At 35.7% G+C, this 18764-nt stretch overlaps 1 protein-coding gene across 1 annotated transcript in view; it reads right to left on the bottom strand.

The window, feature by feature from the left end:
* The window catches only part of ROBO2 (roundabout guidance receptor 2), a gene marked incomplete at both ends in the record, with an annotated part of 468927 nt that overhangs the window by 84318 nt on the left and 365845 nt on the right, over positions 1–18764 (bottom strand). Inside the window, 6 exons of the mRNA XM_084291813.1 lie at positions 890–1056; positions 2801–2966; positions 3695–3776; positions 7406–7611; positions 13470–13641; positions 17597–17721. Of these exons, the coding sequence (XP_084147939.1) occupies positions 890–1056; positions 2801–2966; positions 3695–3776; positions 7406–7611; positions 13470–13641; positions 17597–17721 (918 nt within the window). The remainder of the gene's footprint in view (positions 1–889; positions 1057–2800; positions 2967–3694; positions 3777–7405; positions 7612–13469; positions 13642–17596; positions 17722–18764) is intronic.

The following is an 18764-nucleotide window of genomic DNA, read 5'->3' as shown; positions in this document are numbered from 1 at the left end:
TGGTTAGTTCACTTGGCTTTTAATGGAAACAGTGCATCAAGGAGCACACCAGTCGTCTGTGACCTGCAAACTTGTCCTGGTTTCCGCTGGGACAGAATTAATTTTCTTCCTAATAACTGGCATGGTGCTGTGTTTTGGTTTTAGGATGAGAATAATGCTGATAACACGCTGGTGGTTTAGTTGTTGCAGAGCAGTGCTTACACCAATTCAAGGACTTTTCAGCTTCTCTTGCTATCCTGATAGCAAGAAGGCTGGGGCTGCACAAAAAGCTGTGAGGGGACAGAACCAGGACAGCTGACCCAAGCTGGCCAAAGGGACATCCCATACCATATGGCACCATGCTGTACAATAAATAGAATTGGCCAGGTGGGTTGGGAAGGTCACTGCTTGGCTGGGCATCAGTCAGTGGGCAGTAAGCAATTGCATTATGCATCACTTGTTCTGTGTATTCTTTTATTATTATTATTATTATTATTATTATTATTATTATTATTTTTCCTTCCTTTTCTGTCCTATTACGCACATTTGTCCTATTATGCTATTATGTCTTTATCTCAGCCTATGTTTTTACTTTTTTTTTTTTTCCCCACAAAAAATATTCTCTTCCCTATCCCACTCTGGGGTGAGGAGAGTGAATGAAACTATGTGTAGTGATTAGCTGCCTGCCCGGTTAAACCACAACAAAACTAAAAATGTACCAAGGCACTGAGGAGTTAACCTATCTCTCCTGAGCTCAAGACTGATACAGAAGTCATTGGACTATATTGGCTAAGCTGGATTCCTGATTCCTTCAGTCAGAATGCTAACACAAAATGTCCAAATCTATTGGTCAACTCTCAGTTCCTTTCTATTTTAACTCAAGCATATAAGCTTTAATAATTGCTATTACCTTGTGTTCGGACAGGATCTGACATTGGGCTGGGATCACTCAGACCTTGTGAATTGATAGCTCTCACCATAAACAGGTAGATTGTATTGGGGCGCAGTCCTCTCACGGTGTAGAGAGTGGTCTTCACATGGTTAGCCACTGTTTGCCAGCTATTGCTCACAGACTGGCTGCAATGAGAAAGCCGTTGAAGATTATAGAGTAATGCAAGAGAAAAAAAAAAAAAAAAAAAAGGAAGTGAAAAAGGACTACTTTTGTAAACCTGTATCAAGTCTACAGAAAAAAGTAGTAAGAGCAAGGTAAAACTAAAAAAGACTTTGTAGTTCCAGTTAACTCATCAAGACAAGTTAAAAAAATAACAGAGCTTTCAAAGATACTTCTTTCAACAGAAGCAAAAGCAAAAGGTTTTCCTATCTGTCTAACAGATGTCTGCAAAAGGAAAGTGTGGAATGCTGTAAATTAGAATGATAAATAGACCACTCGAACATAAACCTTGGAAAAGAAAAACCTATTACAAGAATAAATTTCTATATTGCGAAGTAAAATATGTCAATAGTTGTCATTAGAAGAGAAATATTCTCCTTGAACTAAATTCATATGTAAAGTTAACAAAAAATCTTCTAAAAATATCCTTGTAAATGAAGGAATTTATATGAATACTTTTTCTGTCATTATATTTTCAATTGGACAATATTATAATTAGCTTATAATGCACTGTGTGAAGAGATTTCAAACATAATTGTTAAAACAGCTTTTAATAAAAATGCCTGGCTTCTGTTAACGTTATTTATGGGATGCCATTAAAGCTTATCTAGGGTGAAATATCACAAAAGTTTAAAGACAAAATTTGATTTTATTGTGCTTTCTTATATAGCATTGACAAAAAATCTTTAAGCATATTAAAGGAAAAAGAAAACGGGAAGCTGCTAGTTTCATGTTTCTATTGTTTCATTCATGTAATGTAAAAGTTCTGCACAAGTTCTAAAACAAAATCAGTGATCTGCATGCATCGTAATGATGTTCTTTGCATATTAACATACACAGAAGCACTATCACTGTAACTTTTAAAATAAGCAAGCATATTATTTTGACAAATTCTTGTTCGAATTTTAATTAAAAGATAAACGATACTATTTGTTATTTGCTGAAGATCTTGATTCAGAAAAACATGTAAGAATGTGCCCATTAACATGCAGAAGAGTATATTATTATTGTTATGCATATGAGAGGTACAGCCAATGCTTAAACAAACTAGCTGAATTGGAGCCTGGAAGTTCTTTCCTACCACACATTAAGTGCTGCTGTGTGGAACAGAGCAGCTGGATCCTCTTCAACCTTAGGCTGCAGGATGAAATCATAAATTATCAACACCAGCCTTTTCAGTTAATAGTTTTGTTCCATCTAAAACAGTTAAGCATAGAAATTTAAAGTGCTTTAACTATTTAATATGTCCTGCTTTAACAAGAACAAGAATTCAAGTACACAGAGCGATTTAAAGATTGTCCACTTATTTTCAGTTTATTTGCACTCTGACGGTTGAGGCAATGCTACTGGCCCAAATGGCTTCAACTGCAGCATTCCCATGGTGGACTCTCACTTGAAAGGGAATTAAGGGAACAGTAAAAAAATAAAGAGTGGACATTGTCTCATTATATGTCTGTTGACCTTAGGAAAAAGATAGATGGTTCTCTACTTAATCACTTTAAATAAATGTGATAACTTCAAACAAACAAACAAATGAAAATGCCTTATAGAATAAGAATCAATGCCTTCCACAGGAGTTAAGTCTTTTAATAAACTTTTAATAATACATGTAGAGTCCAAAAGAACACCACAGTACCAGCAGAACAGCTGGTACTAGGATTTAAGCAAAATTATAAAGGAAAGAGACTAAAAGTAGAATAATTCACATACCTAAAAGCCTCAATGATATATGCAGTAGCTGGTAGGCTTCCAGGGGTCCCTGGTTGCCAGGACAGGGTGACACTGTTCTTAGTGACATCAGTGACTTGAGGTTTGGATGGTGGCCCAGGGAGGTCGTTTATGTCGTAATTTTTACTGACTGTTGCTCCACCTGACTCTGTAAGGGGAAAATGCAAAACATTTACTTTTTATCCTCTACTGTATAAATCTGACCAAAGTAGAAGGTTAGAAAGAAAAAACATGCCAAATACCTGCAAAATCAGCATAAACAATATTCTTAATTTGCAAAGAACTAAGTCAATAATTGCATTATCAGATATACATGTATTTAAGGATGAAGAACTGTCATACTTCTGGTACTCACTAAAGGACAGAAAAGCCACAAAACTCAAAAGTTTTTATATATATATACATAAATGATATATATATAACTAGATATATATATAGAGAGAGAATAAAAAAATAAAAAATAAAAAAACATATTTGCTAAAATTTACATAAAATACCAAAACGTCCTCTACTAGAAAGACTGTGAATGTTCCTATGTCCAGATCAATTCTGGTGCTCACAGGGTGCACTCTGTGTAGGCATTAGTCTTCTTGCTCAAGCCAATCACAGGGTGAATCCAGAGTTTACTAATGCACCTGTTTGGAAGAACTATAACATACCACTGTCACTGGAGACAAATTATTGCAATGTCAATGGGTGTTCAGAGATAATCACAATGAAATCTAAGGCATGTGAAGAAAGCCAGCCTTCCTACTTAAAACCTTTTCTATCTCAAACCCAGAATTTCTAGAATTGAGTATTTGACTCAGATTGCTCTGACATAGTCTATGTTTTCATTTTGTGACATCTGAAAAATGGCCCCTGGACATGTCTTACCTGTCACCTCCAGCACAGCACTCCATGATGTCTCCCCACTTGAACTTGTAGCAACGCAAGTGTAAGTTCCAGTATCAGACAGCTAGACATAAAGAACATTTAAGGGCAGTTTTAGTTTTTTGGAATCAGATGACAGAGTTTACTCAAATTTTATTTTTCTAAGTGCTTCTTGGTAAGAATGACTTAGCCTATATTTTACAACAGGCTAGAGGACATTTTCAAATAATTATTTAATGGTGGCTTAATTTTAGAGAACTAAAGTTTGGCAGCAAAAGACTCTGGATTTGTACAAAATTATTGTGATTCCTTTGTCAGTTCATATATTCCAAATTCAATTTGGGAACAGCTTTTAAATTATATTGTCAATATTGATCTCGTTGTTCTATTGAAAAATTTGCCAAGTATTTTGCTATTCCTTACCAAGATTTAAAATACAGATTTCTGTGACAGGAATTAGAGAAAACAACAGAGATGGATGGAAGACCACAACTTTACAAAGCACAGAATATACAGAAGAGCTGTCCTACCACTATGTATAAAAGTGTGGTAATGTCAAGATAAAAGCAGAAGAGGGAGAATGCTGACTCTAGTGATAATGGAGAAGAATTATATTCACCACCAGATGACTTGACGGAAGTAGGACAGCATCCAAGAAGCTTTATTGGACTTTAAGGAATTGTAATGGGTGGTCTGCTAAATGCAGATTGGAACTATGACAAATGTACTTATACCCAACCCTTCAAAAAGAATGTAAAGGTAAATAAGAGTGATGCTCTTCAGATTATTTGTTGATATGTAATTTAACTGATCTTTAACTTTTTCATGTTAGAATTCTGTTGGTGATTTCTTCTGACAGACTGGATTTGCAGTGTACCATTCTTAGGGGCAGGAAGCAACTGGGTAATACCAATTTAATTATCTAAATGAGCATAACTTGTATTGTAGGGGACGCTTTTACCATGAAAAACAAGGAATAATTTAACCCCTCTGACAATGGCTCATGGACCCCAAATATACAGGCATTGCTAACAAAATGAGAAAGACTCTTGAAAAGAGAGCTTTTCCAAAGGAGAGAGTCTTACAGCATTCTGAAGTATTGTATTTTATCTTGCTCCTTCCAAGCTTTTATTAAATCTATAATTTTTCATTATGTGATGATGGAGAATATTTCTCAGTGCTGTGGTTCTTAACTTCATTTGTGTACCACTGTGACAGATGGCGTATGGCAAACCCAATGAAGTATGTGGTATACACAACAGAGTAACTTGCAGAAGGCAAACTTGACATATAAAGCAAGCCGGAGATATGCTGCCTCTGCAAGTTATGGTAAATTATCTAACTTCCAGACTGTGGATGGATTAGACACAGACATAGTGTATTGATAATTCAATTATTTATACTTTTTATGTTATGAGGGAGAAAAAAAAAAAAACAACAACAGGGAAGGTCAATGGAAAATCATTGCTATTCTGTATAATAAACAGTTTTCTTATGCAGATGGCTACATCTGGCATGGTACACTTCTACAAAGCAGAAGGAAGATGCTCCACTGTCGACCTGTCTAAAAGGGTACTACTGAGTGTGTGACATATTGTGTGTTTTCAGTTGTCTTCCAGGGCAACCTGGAACACTAGCTCATCAGAAAAATCTCTATGTTCATATTTATGTCTGTGGCCCATGGGTCACTGTGGTTGCTGCAGACTCGTGATTTACACACAGAAAGAGAGATTAATTACACAGCAGAAGAGGATGGTCTCAAAGGCTTAAATGGTAGTGGCTCATCTTTACCTATGTCTTGATATCTTTTATGATTGCAATAATGATTATTAATTGTAAGGGGAGAAGAAGGCTGAGGACTAGGACATGGAGGTGATACTCATTTGTTTTGCATACATATATAAGTATACTTGGGCATATTTCGTGGGATTTTTATTTATTTATTTATTTATTATTATTTTGCTTAGGAAGTGTTGTCAGTTCCTGCTGGGAAGTGACTCTGAGAGTGAAGTTAAACACAATTAATACATTAAAATTTCAACCTACAAGAGAAAATCTTTTTTTTTTTTTTAAGGTGATGTGTGGTTTTTGCTGGTAAGTCTGACTTGAGCAGTAAACATTACTGCAATTAAGGGGTTTGTAAGAAATGTCCTTCCGAGCCTTTAAGGAAAACCAGTTACTAGTGAATTAGCCACTTAAGGATCAATAAAAGCATAATGTCTTTCAAAACCACACTCTCTACTAATATTATTTTCCACTCCCCTTGTAAGCATTTTTTTTTTGTTTCATTTACAGACCTTGTGCATCTACCAGCAAGATGAATGCGCTGGCACAATTCAGAGCCTATTTCGATGTTTGCATAGCTGCATGCAGACAAGTATCCCAGGAGCTTCTGCCTCATGGATGTTCCACAGCAGCCCATCATCGATGCCTCAAATTTTGTTTGAAATCACTAAGCTTCCACCTTTAATTGCTGCTTTCTAATACTACTGGGGAATCTTGAGTATTCAAGTGCACTCCTTAATCCAGTCGTACAGGAAAAATGCATTAACCTTCATGGCCTAAACCTGCCTTCAGCCCAGGGAGGAAGGATAAATTGTTTACTCAAGGAAAGGTAGCATAAAATTTTTAATAAATTCCATTTTGTTCCAAGGAAATTAGCAATCCATCTACAATCACTGATGAGATGGTACCATAAAACAAAACTGCTGTTTATATCTTGCCCCCAATAGCTATGTTTCTTGACATTTATTTATTTATTTATTTATTTTTTGGATGAAAAAGCTTTGTGCAGGAATTACTGCTGATTAAATTAAAGGACTGCTGAAATTGTCTGTAAGTTCTTAACAAATAATTACGTTTACCTTAGTATTTTTCTATACACATACTTGTTCAAATACAAAAAAACAAATATGCATTTTTATCTAAAGTTAAAAAACAAATCAAAAAAAAAAAAAAACACATGCAAAGATTAGTGATAGAGCACTTACCAACTAAGTCTGGCATTATACAATCTGGAATATTGCAAAATTTCTTTGTACCTTTAAGATACTGTATTATATCTTATGTGTCAGAATGCAAATATTATGATAGGCATTTCATTTTGAACAGAAATCCCTCTGAATATAAGTGCATGTATGTTACAGTATAAGTTGTCTGCTCTTATCCGCAGCTTTACGAAACATCTGCAGCAAGCGTAACATTGGAATAAATCAGCCCAGCTCAAGACTGCCAAGACTCACTGATGGAAAAAAAGCATGGCCAAACCCCTGATGAAATCCAGAATCCCTTGCTAGTACAAAAACTCCTTAGAAAATAATGACCAGGTGTTGAAAATGAACTGCTCTAAGTTTTAACACAGTCAACAGACCAATGGCTTGACCTTAAAACTGACTGAAAAGATAAACAGGTCTATTACATGTCTATCCACCTGCAACTCATGTTTTATTGCAACTTACATACGATTTTTAACATCACTTACATTTTTAAGTGATTTTTAATAGTGGTATCAGATGTTAGTTTGGTCCCTCTTTTTTCCCTTCACTAGCATAATGTCAAAGAATGAATAGGATTTGGACCTGATGATAGTTTCACAGTAGATGAGACAACAACGTTCATTTTGAACACAGCAGACAGCAAGATAGCAGAGCTGCTTGAGGCTCACACTACCAGCTCCATATTATTTGCAGTAGTTGCTTTGTTATTGCCACTCACCCGCAGAGTTTTAATCTGAAGTGTCCCCTGATCCTGTATGGACGTTCGAGGGTCTCTGCCCAGGAAGGTGAAGCCTTCTTTTAACCAGCTGATAACGGGAAGCGGGTCGCCAGTAGCCTTGCACTTCAGCAGAGCTGTCCCATCCACTGCCAGCGTCTGATTGACAGGCCCCTGGAGGATGATGGGTGGAGGTCTATCTGTCAAGACTAAACAGCAACGCACGTATTAACATTCATGGCTTTGACAATAGGGCACTGCAGTCAGTCCATTGCTTGACACTACCAATTTTAACAGATTGGGTTATGTTAGCCTCAAAATGGCTACAAACATTAGTTTTGCAGATACAGATACACCTTACTGATTGACTGGTATATTTCAAAAGCATCTTTGTAAGACTTATTTTGCCACTGTGAGAGAACACCTATATATATAAACTTCTGTAAGCAAAGATCATCACATTCATTTGATGGAGAGGAGATGTAAATGAAGACCTTGATTCAGAAAGGAAAAGAGTTATATTTCTTATTTCTTCCAATTTAGGACTTAATGTTAGCACTTCAGCACTTAAATGTTTTAAAAAAGCATGTGTTTAAATGTCACATCAAAATCTGCTTAATTGTTTACCTGATTTAAGGCATAAAAGAGAAAAGAAAATCTGTTAAAGTTCAAAGTGAAGCACCATAGCCATTCTAGCATGGGCACAAACCGTATTCCCCATTCTTGTTCAACTTGAGAGCATTCCTCAGCAAAAATATCAAACAAGATTAGAAATACTCAGTGCAATCTAAAAACTGCCTAGTGGAGAAAAGTTCAAACAAGCTATTTAACAACTTATTTATCAAATCATCTCATACATTGTAAAGCAATGAACTTTGCTATTTTTTTCCCTAATAACTTACATTTGCATGCTTGAAATGCTTCATAAAGGATTCTGTAACCAGTGAGCGAGTGCATGGCTGCATGTAAGCCTCATTCCATGACCAGTGGGATATCTTGAAGATGAGGTATAATGCTCATGCTCATTTTTCTTGAAAGAACAATTTTTCATTAATAATTCTGCTTTTGAACCTATTCTCAGAGCCATCTGTTAGGCAGCAAAATATAACTCTTTGTTCCTAAATAAAGTGTTTATATAAAATGAACGTGGAATATTTGAATTAAAAAAGGCTATAACTCCTTCATAAAATCAGTATAACAGAATCAAGAATTCATTTTTATGTATTTGCCTGCAACACTGCTGTTGTTTTTAATCTTTGAACAACCTAACAATTCTACATATGACATTAAATATTGTAATAGACAGGATTAGCTTCTTAGACAGTGTAAAAATTAGACGGCTTCCACTGATGTTGACTGAGTTTTAATCTTTTATTCCAGCTGAGAATCTGGGTCATTATATTTCATACACAATACCTGACTCTGACAATGAGATGAAAATAACCTATTCTGAAGCAGTAAGTTTCTGTTGTATTTGAGCTCTTTAAGATGCAAGCCTCTGGAACCTTCCACAGTTCCAAAGCATATTCATTATGCTATTTAATAAACAAAAAATATTAGTGATATGTTGGTGGTTCACTTTATACTTAAATTTAAAAAATAAAAATAAAAAAAAATATTTTTTTCCTTTCTGAAATTGTTGGAAAAAAAAAAAAAGCTAACTACCTTAATTTTGTTAACAAAATATACAAAGGATAGAATCATTAGTACTAGTAACACCTTGGAGGGTGAGTTTACCACATTTATTGAAACTGAAACTGAAAATAGAACACCAATAAAGATTTTTTTATTAATGAAAGAACTTGAAATCTATTTTAGAAATTCTAAGATACCACCAGCTAAATTCAGAGACAGGAAGATAGGACAAGAAATACTATATTAAAAAAATAAATAAATCATATTTTCACCTTGATGTAAGATTTTTGATCTCATTAAGGTTCCTTATGACTACATAGTTCAGCCACCTGGTGAAACAAAAATTGATCTCAGCTTATGCTGAGACTCATTTTGCAGCTATGCTAGTAGTATATTTAAATGAAAATTCAGTTGTGTGCGTTTTCATTTAGATTCAAAGAAAAGCAACTCCCAGTTTTCAAGCTACCAAAAAAAAAATGGGGGGGGGGAAGAACTATTTTGCTAACTATTCCATTGTAGTTATTTCCTGCAGCTAATTGCCTGTCATATGTATAGCAATGTAGGTATTTTCAAAACCTACTGCATTACAGATATTGTTCTTTGGCATGTAATTAGATTCTTTTTACAGCCCAAATGAGGAGCTCATAATCCTTTAAATAGCTTTGATCAATAATGTAATTGAAAGTCTCCTGGCCAGAAGGAATCTTCATTTTCAAGGCTGTTATGGGTGAAAGACCACTACAGGTTTCCATGACACTAAGGCTAAAGGTTAAATGAACACTTAGGGTTTCCACTGATCTGTGAACGACTATATTGTCTTCACAACTCTGACTTGTAAATCTTCTCTCAAATGTGTGTATATGTGCTTGTATTCCTACTACATAGGTCTCATCTATAGTAAGGATACAAAACTCAGTTAGAGGTTTAAAAATATAGTATAAGCATTCTGAGGAATAATGCAATAACACAAAAATGCCCACAGAAAGATAGAGGTGTTTGTTAGTTTCTTTTATGCCATTTCTTTTTTTTTTTTTTTTTTTGTTCTCTCCTAGCATTAAATTTCTACATATATTCCACAGAATATTTCATATGACTAAAGTATGAAAATACTGATGCAATTTGGATGAACTAAAATCATATTTAAATTTGGGTGGAATTTTGTCAAATTACGACAGGAAATTAAAAAAATAGAATGACAAAATGAAGTCTTAACTTTACTTTGGCACTTCCAAAATCAACATTTTGAGAACCCTTCCTGGCAAATTAACAAGGAAAATGAGACACAACTCACAAAATTCTTATGATGAACACTAGTATGGTAGAGTAGTGTACTCTCCTGGAAGGTGGAAAAGCAGAGGTCATTCCTTCCTCTGTCTTTTTTGCAGAAGAGCTTCATAGTTGTTCTGAATCTCTCCTGTTTCAAACTGTCGCGCTTGCTATAAAATATTTTATATGTATTTAGATCTGGGATAAGAATGAAGGTGGCAAGATTTGCAGATAGCTGAACTGTGACTGTTATTAAATCACTCATTCCTGCTTTCTTCCAAGGGGATTTGAGAGACATACTCCAGAATATTCAACACACCTATAGTGTTGAGAACTTATCCAAAATATTCTGTGTATGATGGATAAATCTATGGAGTAAATTTTAAAATGTAAATTACTCTTATCTTGTATACAGACATGGTTAGATGGAAGCATTTGTTTTATTTGCATGATCTGTCACTTTAAGACTCTGAGCTGCATATTCACTTCTGGAGTTTGAAAAGACTGCTAAGATTGTCTCAATTTTGTAAATGATTTTGCTTTTCCAGATGTGCATTAGACAGTGGATTATGTGATAGCCTTTCAAGAAAACACAAGATTTGAATTTCAAATACACCGAGGGCTCTTAGCACCGTCCATAATCAGCAAAATTATCACTCAACTCAGCACATTTCATCACAGCTAGTAATCTCTTCTCATGTGAACACTTGAGTTAAAAATATTTCCAGTAAAGACGTGTAAGTGCAAAACTGTAACAACTGAAACACTGCTATATATGGTATAATTAAGCACTTGTTTTTCTGCACATGACATATGTTTTCATTCTGTATTGGAACTTCAATTGGATCTAAATTACCCTGGATCAAACAAAAATGTGTTGAAAATGAAAAAGATGGTTCGCCACTATTATTAAATCATTAACCAAACAGAAAAATTCAGGGCTGTGAAGTAAAACTGAAATCACCAGCCAAAAACTGGGACACTAATGCTTAAGTATATAGCTAGAATGCACAGCATTTATCTTTTATCAAATTTTTAAAACCATGAAATTAGATTTCCCTACTGATAAAAATCATTAGCTTCCATAACTTCTGCTCAGCATCAACTAAAACAGATTAGTTAGACACTGATGGTTAACTTCCTAGCTGAAAGCAATTAAAAAATGTCTGTGATCTAATGGGACATTTATTTATACAATTTCAGTCCCACAGCATTGTTTTGGCACTTTTCTCCTGACCTCACCTGCCCTTTGACTTGAGGATGAAATGGTATTTCTATAAAGCAACCTTCTATTATTTCATAATGATCATGCTGACAGTAGGTTCTGGAATGTGTTTGAAGAACACAGGCCTTGCATTCCTTCAGCAGCAGAGCCACCAGCTCATGCTTTTCCTCAGCAATGTGGAATGCACACCACCTTTAATCAAGACTGATTGTTGTTGAGTTTGCATTTTAGCAGGGACATCTTTATGAGCTTTCTGTTGACTTGTTAAATAAACTAGTGAAAATTCCAGTGCAGTCAATCAGGATTGTTCCTCCCCCTAAGAAACAGATAAAGATGGACCATGGGACTTGTCTGTCAAGAGGAAGAATTTCTCATCACTGATATCCTTGAACCTGATTTTATCCTCTCGGCCCCTGTTGCAGTAAAAAGTACAGCATCAGCAGGTGCAACCATTAACAGCTCAATGCCCTCTTAGCCAATGTTTGTGTATTCTATTTATTCCAATCACAGTTGTGGCACTGAATCTGGCTGCGCTACGAACAGATATTAAAAAATACTGCCTTTCCATTAATTGTAAACGACCTTTTAATCTACATTTAAATTTGAACTGAATGAAAATGCATCATTTTGTCATAGACCATGACAGAAAAGACTTAAAGAGATTGCAGAGCGAAGGTTAGCCTTTAGTCTCCAGAAACTGCTTTACCAAAAAGCAATATGCTTGTAAAGATGCAAGGATAAGGCAGAAATTATCTCCCCTTGTCATAAAAATATAGACAGCTTTTGGAAAACAAAGAAAAGGCATCAAATTAATGCTCAAACCTCTGTAACGTGCCTGAACCTCTCTGCTTGTCACTTGTGATGAATATGCTCTTGTGAAAAGCCAGATTATTCAGAATTAGACATCTTTTCAAACTTTCATGGTGCAGGCAGGTCTCTGAGGGGACCGTAAAAGTAGACCTCTGCATATAACAACAGTTTTAATGGCAAAAATTCATCAAAGTCTGTCAGGAGATATTTAATGAGTCAGTTAAGATAAGGAATAATGATGCAGGGGAATGCCACGATCTCCTAGTGTAAGAGGAATTCTCTTGTTGTCTTTACTAACGTTAAAGAATGCAAACTGCCTTCTATTCACAACAGGATGAAGAGGGGTATTGGTGGGATTCCTGATATAAGAAAAGGATTGCTATTTGTATAGAGGGTACGGTAAACTTCAAGGCATGATAACATTCAAGCCCAAAATTCTGAAAAAGGAAAGAATCAAGTCAGATCATGTAGTGCTTTTTATTTCCTGCCAACTCTTCTTTGCTTATGTATTTATACAGCTCTCTTCACACCTAAACATACTGAGAACACAGCTCCGAAGTAGGGAAATATCTTGGTGTCTTTTTCACACATGGACTAAAAGGCTACATGCTGTAGCTGTTCTAAACTACCAGTACTACAGCAATTGAAGGCAGCTATGTTGATTTAAATTGAGCTACGGATACACTCCCAAACAAGTTGCCTAAGGTAATACTGAAGGCTGGGACTGAGATGGAAATCGAGACTTCTTTTTCTGCACCCCAGTCCATTGCTTTAATCACATAACTATTCACTCTTCACAACATTTTTTGCAGTCCTACTTTAGCTCTAGTGAACCGAGCAGTTTTGTTTCTCACCAACTGTATTCTAAGCTGCTTTGTCCTTTGTTTGGGCTATTAAGTACTATTAAGAGCATGTAAAAGGCAAACTGGACTTCAGTGCCCTTTTGACACTGTAGAGAATTGTGCAGAGACCCCTTTTCACAGTGTTGTGTTTTTTTGTTTGTTTGTTTGTTTGTTTTTTTGTAGAAACTTATCTACTTATTTGTATGAATTTTGTGATCTCACATGCCTTTATTTATATTACATTAAGATACAGTCTTACAGAAAAAAAAAAGGAATTTCTATAGCTCACCATCAGTGACCTCCAGCTGAGCCTTTGCTAAAATGCTTCCAGCAACCGTCAGTGCTTGACAAATGTAGTAGCCCGCATCAGACCGTTGAATGTTGGTAATAGTGAGGTCTCCAGTTGGTGATACTGAATACCTGCTGTTGGGTTGGAGAGGCTGGTTTGGGAAGAGCAGATTCTGCAAAGACAATTTATCTCACATCAGTTCTAGATATAGAATCATAATAGAGCCACCTTTCTCTCAGCTAAAGATATGATAATTTTTCCTTAAAATTTCTCTCTATAAAAAGTGTGGTTATGAATTTATGAACATACAGAGACAATTTTTTCCTGCCTTGGGCAACTTGCAGTTTAAATTAGAAACAGCCCTTTCATAGCATTCAAAGGTGTGTTCTGGCTAGGGATTTAGGCACCAAGAAATTTTCCAACAATCACTTTTGACTGATCTGTATTTGTTAAACATTTAACTTCATTCTGAATTAAAAATTTTAATAATATACTTGGTTAGCTGTCAAAGACGGGAATACAACTACAGTAAATATTAGAAAAATAGAAGAATTGAATTCCGGAGATTTGGGGGAACATAGGGCTATTTTTTGGCAGTGAATATGATCTGGGTGAAGGAGAAAGTAAGTACAGCACAGAAGTAAAGGTAGGAGGAAGATACAAACAGGTCATAAAGTAGGAGAAGCTGGCATAGCACAAGAGCTTAAAGGAGAAGTAAAAGGAAATTATAACTGAAATATACGAAAGCAGAAAAGCTACATGGAGCCTCGAGGGTAAAGAGGAAGGGTATAAATCTAACGTGGAAATCATAAGAAAGAAAAAAATAATTTTATAACACATAAAACATCAGTTAGCACAGAGCAGGGAGATTTGCTTTTGCCTTTGGGCTGGACTGGAGAAAAGAGAGATGTCAGTAAGAATAACTAAAATTAATGTAGCAGTCATTGAATATGATGAAGGACTGAATGAATCAATAATACAGATAAAATGACTTAAAAGGTTTTAGTGGTGAGGGCTGTGTTTTCAAGGAAAAAGTTATACTGTCTAAGACAACTCTAGATGTGAATAAAGAACAGGAAAAGAAAGAGAGGCAATATGAACAGAAAGGTTAGCAGGATGGCCCAATGAGACAGAGAGGGGAACAGAGGAGACAAATTAAACAGTAGTAATGAATGGATAAATTCCAGGCACATCAGGTCTGTCTCTATTATCAACTCAACAAGCCTGTATAAAAAATACACATTTTTGTCTCAGGAATATCCCCAAACCCTGATAAGCTTTCAGTCTTTACTGTGGCTCTGTATACCTCTGCTGTGTTTTCAATTAATGGCTCACTACTAAATTTTAAGCTAATCTATATGGGCTAAAAATAAACCTAGAAGCATAGAGTAGGGCATTAAATATTTTTTCCAGACAATATTTTACACTTCAGTAAGAGCTGATTATTACTCCTTCTTTCAAGGACCAGGTAATGATGGACTATAATTTGTCCTGCATTACAATACAGTCCACTATTTTAATGCTTTTACATTTTCACTGGTTTTAATAAGCTGCTGGTTTACTCATCTGGGCACAATGGTTGCATGTCGGGTTGCAAACAGTGGGGCAAAAGTCACCTCCAATGTAATATTATTTTTTTCTGGATTTATCTCAAGGATGAATTTAATTCAGAGACTTCAATGATTACAGATGTCCTGCCTTGGAGTATTTCTTTGGCGGGTGGATGTTAAACTCCTGGTTAAAGGCTAGCAAGTACTAAGGACCAGACATTCATGCATAAATTGGCACAAGAAATTACGCAGGAGGAAACAGGTCCCCTCCTTTCCAGCTGGTAGTGCTCAGAAAAAACAAGGTTGAGAAATAGATTCAGAATGAAAAATACCCTACAATTATTGGAGTGGGCTAACATGACTACATAACATTACTTTAAACACTAACAGTGGTGCTGCAAACGGTTCCTTGAGTAAAAGCAGAAGTAAGACTGTAAATCCAGGTGACAACTCGTAGCCAGTCATGCAAAAGTGCAAATTAAAGCAAGTTCAATGGATAGTGCTTAATTTGGCCAAAACACAGTCCTCCATATTTTAATGAAGAAATGCAGTATGTGGAAGCTCACCTATTCTAGGGCATCTCATTGCAAATTCTAGCAAGTTCTGTGTTGAGATGGTAACACTAACCTGTGTTACTTCACTGATGCTCAATTAAGATTAACATTAGGGTATAATGAATCACATTGAGCTATGTTTCAAGGTTCGATAATAAACCATGTAGGTATCAATTTTTATGTTGCATTTATTTGCCAAAAAAGAACGTTCTAACCCTCAGGGATCTGGTTCTCAATATGGTAATTAATTTTCCAGGTTTGTAATTAAACAGCTTCAACATGGTACAATCAGTAGGTAATAACATTCAATTAAAGACACAAGATGCATTTTCACCTTAAAATGTTTTTACCCTTGAAGTGATACCAATGGAAGAGGATAAAATAGAGTATTAACACTTTTCAATTACGCTAAATGACTTTAATCCTGCAAATGATGTCCTGCTTTAATTAGAAGCTCTTCTCTTTATTACAGCATGATGGATGTCCACTTTATTAGATTCGAGTGTGACGCTATAAGCTCACTTTACATAAACATTACCATGTTATTAAAATGCTCTACAAGGCAGGTTTTTGAAATGTTTGCAAGCACATCAGTACTTCCTACTTTAATTTCAAGATGCTGTTTTACTTTTCCCTTAGAACAATGTTCATCTTATTGAGACACAAAATACTGTGCTCTTCCAGAAGCTTAATACTACATGATGCATGGTGACTAGATTTGAAGTTCTCTAATTAATATGCTGAAGGAAGTACACTGAAGACTAAGCTTACATTCATATAAGTGTAACAATAACACTATTATAAAGTAATAGTGTTATACTTTGTAAGTTGCAACCTCGCACCAAACGCTGTCAGCCTTGGTCTTGTCATTCTAATCAGCTATCTGACCTGGTAAAATGATGAAACGGCAGCGGGTGGGGCAGAGTGGGAGATCTGTGGTTCGGTTCTTTTCTCACACTTTGAGCTGTTACACAGTGCCTCCAGATTAGATTACAGGCACATCTACATTGCACAGCACATTGTGGATACTTGAGTTAATTCGTATATCACTGTATGGGGAAAAAGTAGCACAGTGCTCTAAAAAAAAAATAATTTAGCCAAGGGACAAGGACACACAGTGTAGCTACATAGACAGATGCAGGCCAGACAAGTTTCATCACAAAACTGCAGAAGACACTGTCCTTGGACATCCATTTCTCCCTTTTAATCTTTCTTCAGGAACAAAGGAGAATTTGGCATTAGGTTTTACAATGTCCAAAGTTAACATACTCATAGGAACTGCAGTTGAAAGCTAGGATGCTTGACTTCTGTTGTAACATGGTACCAATGTTGCAAAAGCAGCACACACACACACACAAAAAAAAAAAAAAAAAAAAAAAAAGTTATGGCAAGGCATTCAAACACTGAATCAGTATTAGCTGATGGCAACATTATTGTCTACATCAGAAATTTTGCTTTCACAAAATGACAGTAAGGATTCAGGGAAATATTTCCAAAACAGATTCAGAAATTTCCTGAGATAATTCTACTGAAGAAAGCAGCTGAGTGTTCAAAACCTATATCTGTATGCACTGTGAGAATATGCCAATGCAAATAAGCTTGCTAGATACATATCCACTTGATCATGTCTAGACAGGTTATGAATTGCAATTACTGACTCTGATTAGTTAAAAATTGAGCCATAGCTTTTTTATATACTGTTTGTCTCACCCACCTGTTTGTTGGGTGCTTTAGAATGATGCATTTAAGGTATATACTGTTGCTTTTTACACCTTTATACAGCAGCTAGCACAAGTTTCAGCAACTTAAATGGACTTTGAGTTCTTTACAATGTTAATATTAAAAAAAAAAAAAGAAAAAGCAAAAAACCAGCAACATGATGTTGATAGAGGATAATGACTTTTTAAAAAACAAATTCTTGCAAAAGATTAGAAGAATGAAAATTAAGATGTCTTTCTTTGAAAAGTAAGATGTATGACTATTTAGAAAGGCTTGAAACACTTATAAGGTGCTTATAACTTACCTGGCTTCCTTCTTTTTGCCAAAAAACAGCTGGTTGGGGATTTCCTTTCGTTTCACAAGGAAAAGTCACTGTTCGACCCTGGGCTACAATCTGATCTCGTGGTCTCACCACAAACTGTGGAGGAGCTACAATGTAAGAAAAAAACATTGTGTAAAATTAGGATATTTTGCAAGGGGAGATGAGGAATATTGAAGGAAAAAGACAAATTAACAGAGATTTGTTTTATGCCAGCAGACATAACAGCAGATATACTAATTAGACAGAATTAATATACCCAGTTGCTAAAAAAACAAACAAGCAAACAACAACAACAACAAAAACATTATACACATTAGCGTAAACTCAGATGACAAGAAATGCTAAGGAACAATAGTCCAGTGTTTATGATGCTGGTTTAGATGTATTCTACCTTTCATCTGGACAGGTACCAGCACTCTCATACACTCTACACTACACAAAGCTTATTATTCTGCTGGAGCTATCACGTGTTGCATAGGATGAATCATGGTATACAGACTATTTGTTTCAGTCTGACTATCTAGACTTTCAACAATGATTGAGAAAGGAGAAGAAGCTCTAGATGACAGCAGAGAGACAAGTTCAGGAGTTCCCTTAACTTCTCTTAGGGGCAATGTGGTTAAGAAGGGAGTGGGTGGAAAGACTTGCTGTGAAAAGGTTTGCTGAAACATCACAGACTTGGCAGATCCGGATTTTGGCTTATGTAAAGAAAAGAAAGAAGCAAGAGTTGAAGAGCTGAAAAGTTAGTGGGCTGCAGAAAGCAGTAAGAAGGAACAGGTATTCCAGGAGCTCAGGAAGAGGAAAGGAAAGGAAGATAAGGAGAAATTGGAGTTAAAATACCAAAAGAGTCAGGACTGGCTTTGTGTTCAAGTAGATAGCATTAACAGCATTCAGAACTGAACAATTTCAAAAGGAGAGGTGTAGTTTAACTTGTTTAGGAGTGTTGATGTAGAACAGTCAATGCTTGGTGTGAGCTCAAAGGGAGAAAAAAGGTGGTAATGTGCAGAAGGAAAGTGGGGAAGAAGCAGTGGTGGAAAATGAGACAAAAAAAAAAACTTCAGTAACTATGCTCAGCATGACGTAATAAATTAAGTTTTCTTGTTTGATATGCAAACCCTTCAGTCTTGGTTCAACATTGGAATTCAATGGA

Source organism: Netta rufina (assembly GCF_964035555.1).
Source record: "Netta rufina genome assembly, chromosome: 1".
NCBI classification, from domain to species: Eukaryota; Metazoa; Chordata; class Aves; order Anseriformes; family Anatidae; genus Netta; species Netta rufina.
Note: the sequence above shows the minus strand (reverse complement) of the source record. Positions and strands in the feature narration are given on the sequence as shown.